The 5626-nt window shown below is 43.0% G+C and overlaps 1 protein-coding gene across 1 annotated transcript; it reads right to left on the bottom strand.

Moving 5' to 3' along the window:
• Positions 1–1000: 1000 nt before the first annotated feature.
• LOC113210077 (transmembrane protein 134) lies at positions 1001–4682 on the bottom strand. Its single transcript, XM_026427897.2, has 3 exons — positions 4346–4682; positions 3887–4040; positions 1001–3790 (listed from the first exon to the last, which is right to left on the bottom strand). The coding sequence occupies exons 1-3, from the start codon at positions 4565–4567 to the stop codon at positions 3612–3614; spliced, it is 555 nt and encodes a 184-aa protein (XP_026283682.1). The 5' UTR covers positions 4568–4682; the 3' UTR covers positions 1001–3611.
• Between the last annotated feature and the right edge of the window lie 944 nt (positions 4683–5626).

Raw genomic sequence — 5626 nt, forward strand, 5'->3', positions numbered from 1 at the left:
GGAACAGGGGCGAGGTAGGCCACGCGCTCCACACGCGTGCTGGGCGGGGCGGGCGGAACAGGGGCGAGGTAGGCCACGCGTGTCTGGCGTGGTGGTGCGGTGAGGTCTCGCCAGACGGTGAGCCGGGCTGCGTCCTAGCCAACCCCTTGCACTCCGTGCGCCTGCCTCACCAGTCTCCTCCGCCAGCCTCGTCTCGACACGATTTATGGCACTTCGCCGTCGTTGGCCTCGAAGCAACGCCCTCACCCTGTTGGATCGGCCGCCCGTGACGTCAAAGGACGCCCGCCTTGATAAGGAGTCGTATATATTTCCAGCTCCGAGCAGACAGCTCCTTCTCGCGAGCGCCACCCGCTCTCTATGCTGGTCCACGGGATCTAATCCTCTTCCCAGCCACGCCTGCCTCTTTTTCTTTGCAGTGTTTAACCCCTGCGATGAGCCAATGGACTTGAATAACCCGAAAACCCAGTGAGAGTACTTTTGCTTCAGGAGTCGCGGTGGCAATCTCACAGTGTTCGTGTTCAGGTTTTGGGTCCTCCCTCCCCCCTCACAAACGAGGTGCTGACTGTCTCCTCCCAGCCAATGCCGCCGCCCCACCGTGGCTGCAAGACGTGGGTCTTGACTCTGGCGGCGGCGCTCTTGTTAAAGGTTCAATCATTTACTTCGGGCCCTTCCCTGCACGACAGTGCCCCTGGCCGGCCGGCGCGGCCACCTCCCCCTCCCCCCGACCGGCCAGGACACCGGAACAAACTAGAATACGCCGGATCGACGGACTAGCCCCTTCCCTCCCCTCCCTAGGCCTAGGCCACCCCGCCGCCTCCCCCCTTCCCTCCTGCGCACTCGAGGCTAGCGCGCCGGCCTAGAGCGGCGCAGAGCCGAGCGCCCGCTTCGGCCCGGAGCCGTCCTGTCACCGGCGCCCAACCCGGCTCCCGCTCTGTGCGGCAATGACCCCCACCCAGCCGGCAGGCTCGGAGGACTAGGGCAGAGCACGGACTAACAAAACTTAGCCAAGCAATCGAGTCCTTTTAATGAGAACCAACTAGAGTTGTACATCAGGGCCAAAATTTACAGCATTGGTTTTCCATTTACAGCACTTGCTCGCTCGGTGAACTTTTCTTGGGATACATTTCAATTTTTTGGAGAGCTACACAGTTTTATCGAGAGCTTACAACAGTCAACTTGTGTCGCAAATATGCAAGAATGTGCAATTCTATACAAAAATAGAAATATCAAGCTGAACATTGACAGCTCAACACACATACAAATGGTATAAAAGGTAAAAGTCAGCCAATATTCAGAAAGATCAAGCAGGGAGCAAGAGAGCAGCAGAATGTCACCTGACAGACCTTAACTAACACCAGTTATCTGGAAGACGTAACTTCAGTTTAATTAATACAATTCAAATACATTTCAAACAAAGACTAATTCATTGATGTTTAGCACCAGTAATTTTGATCTAGCCACAAATCTACAAAGTTCTGATTTCGCTTCCCACATTGTAAAAGTTTTTCCACTGGCTACACATCATATATGAAGATAAAACAAAATACAATTCATAGAAATTTTGAGTTAAAATGGTGACTTGATACAATAACCTGTTTGAGATCTAGAAAAAAACAGCAGAGATTCAAAAAGAACATATTCCAAACACAATGTACCAGAACAAGGTAAAAACAATACCTGATTTATTTGGAGAAAGGGGAAAACTTTGAGGACCACCTGTGATTGAAGGAAAACTCCTTCTATCATGAGGAAGTTTTCTAAAAATTCAGAAAAATTCCCTCAGTTTTGGGGAATTTCTCAACGCTTGCCCTATTTTTTTGATTTTTAAAATTGACCTAAAAATGCATGTCCTATTATTAGTTGTGTCTAATTAACTTGTTCCCGCAAGAGAGATACAGTTTGTTTAACAACAAAGTATAAAATGACAATAGGCATTTTGAAATGTATGCAAGGAAACTGACTGACAAGTTTTCAGACTGACAGAAAAAGAAAATATCCTAAAACAGGTGATGACATTTTTAATGAAAACGCCTGGTTGGAGTGTTTTATGAAGGCAGAAAAATTGAGAGAGAGATGAAGATAGTGATGGAGAAAAACAAATTTTGAAGTAAAATAAAACACTTCAAACAACAGTATCTTACACAAGAGAATTCCAAAACTAAAGTATGACTTGAATGGTTGGATTTGATCCCAGAAAAGATTTCACAATCCCTTCACATCCATCAAAAACTAAGGAAATCCATTGAAACTGCTTTTTTGAGAGTCAATCTTGTTATCAAATATAATTTATGGCTTATATGAAGCCTTCAGAGGTAACTCTTTAAGCTACATAAACTTCAATACTTATACAACAACTACATTAAGTCTCCTATCAGTCTTTACAAAAATTATAAAAGAATCACAAGTGATGGCATTAGTTACCGTAATGCTTGTAAAACAAAACATGTATTCTATAATGGTGAGTGTAATATCACAAAAAAAACAAACAGCGATACATTTAAACATATAAAGGCGCAAGCCATGAAAAAAATATGAAAGACAATACTTCTGATGTAAACACACCACAATCTAAAGCAACGTGAATTGAAACTGTGCTGAGCAGCCTTACCATATCTTTAACAGAACTTTCAAAGAATCAACAATAAATTATTAATGTGTTAGTAACTAAGTGAAACTAAAACTATACAGTCTATGTCACTTTCAAACATACAAAGTGATTTCATTTTATCTTTAACAATAAATATAACCAACTTGTTTGATTTAACAGGCACCTATTAAATAACTGGCATGGTTTTGCTGACTATGCACAAGCAAGAAAACGTCTCCCTCTATATAAAGGGAAAGCAATAAAAGTACACCAAACCATTACTGCCTTCTGACATGATAGGCAGAACTTGGTTTAAGAACATGAGTTTAATCAAATGGCCACCATGTCATAAATTTGTTGGAAAATTGCTTTACAATACCAACATATATAAGATCCACAAATCTAGCTGCCACTTCAAATACTATAGTATACAAGGCCCTCAAACCAAAATAGGACACTGTAGTGTCAATGCATTTAAAGACAATAGTAAAATTACATGAACTAGAGTATAATAATATTGATCTGGCAAGCCATACACATAAGAGATAACACTACAAAACACATTAAAAAGTTCTCACGAGAAAAATTAGCATCTGTGCTAATTTCTAAAACAGTCAAACTCAACTAAAATAATACTCTAGAGAGATGTGACATAGTTCAATGAGTATAGAATATACTCCAAATCATAACTGCAACATAACATAAAGGAAAAGTCAAACGATGTCAAGGAGCGAGAGAGAATGAATAGCAATTTTCCAGCCAAACTGTGCTATACTCAAAATAATATTACTCATCATTCCATGGTCCCGGGGACATTTAGATGTATAATTGAGATTGAAGCTGTTTCTAACTTGGCTTGCTGGTTTCCAACTAGAAAATATATGTGCCTGTGCCTACCTGCTTGGTAGTCTCAAAATTTAAGAAAGAACCAAGAGGTCTAAAAAGTTACACTTAGACTAAGATTCTTTTTGGTAACATCTATTGAGTTTTACATCTCTGAGAAGAGATCAAATAATTTCAAAGCTCAGTTAAACAAAGGTAGATGGTAAAAATCGAACCCTCTCTTTCCTTTCACAGCAAGGTATATGTAAACAACATGATATGCTCCAGGAATGAAACAAATAAATCCAGCAACGAAGAAAACAAACCCTTGGAGTCCTGTGTCAGGCGAGAAAGTTACAACCATAGCTGTGGTAAGGAGGCCTGGGAATAATTAAAAAGATTGCTTTAAATTTTTTCAGTCCATTACAAATTTAAATAAAACAAAGCAACTTGAGAATTTCTGTATAGTATACGTACCGATCCCGATTATAAGAAGCATTGTAGCAGCAAGTACCATTTTCCAATTTTCACGCACTTTAGGATGGTGCCAACAAGATTGAGAGGTGTCAAATTTGGTGGAGTAGCAGCTCCCTCCATCCTGAAGTAGTGAATCACTGTCTCGAGATGTTGTCTGAAAAGAAAATGTTACAAAATATAAGGCTCTTGGAAATAACCTTTCTCCAAATGTGAGCCACAGCAAGCAATTTTATATGAATTAGCAAAACAACGTCAAAAACGTAGAATTTATTAAAGACAGTGAGTATTTTTCATTGTTAAAGTGGTAGTTGCAGTAGAAGTTTACAAAACAACTGTTGACAATCTTATCAGTGGGGCTACTGGAGAGGTTAGGTGCGGCCTTTGAGGCGAGAAGCCTAGACACACCCTGACATTTGATTATCAAAAGGATTCGAGTTGTCAAGTTAAAATTTGTCTTACATCGTCTCCAAACTTCAGTCTGGGCTGGGGAATGGCAATGGGCATTCTTTCAGGTTCTTCTATTCGTACTAGAACATCTTCGGTCGCAAAATTCCGGTTTTTGGGCTTTAGAGGCGACCTTTCCGTTGTTGAGCCGTACACACGTATCATTTCCTCATTGTCCTCTTCGAATGCGTCGTCTATAGAAAATTGTTTGCCGTGAGAGCCAAAGAGACCAGCCATTTTCCCCAAAAATATTTCTTCCAGGTAAAATTGAATAGGCTCTAGCAGAACACAAGACGTCACGTCACGTATGGCGTGCGCCGTATTGAAAACTCCACTCCCCTTACCCCCTCCCCCCTCCGCACTCTACGAGCGTCGTGTCTTCTGCTTGGCGACCATGATCCCCCCCCCCCTCTCTTTCAGGAGTATCTCCAGCTAGCGTGGTGTATCGCCATTGCGTCACATTCAAAGCGACTCCTGGGTCAGCAAAGACAATTTATTGCAGCCCCCATTCGAATTCTTCTATAGTTGGGCACGATTAAAGCGTCGAGCTTAATGAGAGTATCCGTTGTCCTGTTCTAACTTTTGACGTATGCCAGGTGGAAGCCGCGCACTTTCATAGTTTACCTCTCCAGGTTATGTACTTGTACCGCATGCACGCTTGCGGGCGGGTTGCCTACTCACACGGGGCAATACGAGCCTTGGGTAGCGATGATATGGACAAGCCCGCCCTCAGCCGTGCATGCGGTTGCAGTATAACTCCAAAAGTGCAGCCACCTGAAATGTCCGCGGGGAATTCCCTAGCGGTAGTTTCAGTAATTAGTTAATCCGAACTGGAGAGGAAAAAGCTGTGTCGTGTCTCAACAGTTCTTCCTGACCCCTGGCCTCCGCCCAACAAGACGTTGTGTTTTGTCGAAAATGGGGAACGAAGGGCAGAACATGTGAGTGCATAAAACGTTACACTCCCTAAAGTCTTCGAGTGCTTTTCGTACTTCTTTTCGGATAAATTTACGAAAACACATCTGGTAGGTTTGTGTTGTTCCGACATATTTTCCCCTTGGTCACCCCCCCCCTCTCCATGTCAGTACTTCCTCATTTTTGTCAATATAGGCCTTAGGACAGTGTGCTGTGCGGACTCTGGCGCCAAGGGCAGCCAAGCGCCTTTCGGATAGGCAACCTATTTGACTCCAGACGCGTCATCGGAAATGAAGGCGCCTCAGATTCGGATCCTAGGCTCGAAGGAGCGGGGAAGGCGGAGTGGTAAAAACAGAGGTTTATTACTAACAAACTAATTTATTT

Source organism: Frankliniella occidentalis, unplaced genomic scaffold, assembly GCF_000697945.3.
Source record: "Frankliniella occidentalis isolate FOCC.00 unplaced genomic scaffold, Focc_3.1 Scaffold7, whole genome shotgun sequence".
NCBI lineage: Eukaryota > Metazoa > Arthropoda > Insecta > Thysanoptera > Thripidae > Frankliniella > Frankliniella occidentalis.

Excerpts from the sequence above, each read along its gene's own strand:
- LOC113210077 (XM_026427897.2), bottom strand. The coding sequence starts at position 4,567 with ATGGCTGGTCTCTTTGGCTCTCACGGCAAACAATTTTCTATAGACGAC. Across the intron at positions 4,041-4,345 it reads GACTGAAGTTTGGAGACGAT|ACAACATCTCGAGACAGTGA; the intron begins GTAAGACAAATT and ends TTTTCTTTTCAG. Across the intron at positions 3,791-3,886 it reads GCTTCTTATAATCGGGATCG|GCCTCCTTACCACAGCTATG; the intron begins GTACGTATACTA and ends AATTATTCCCAG.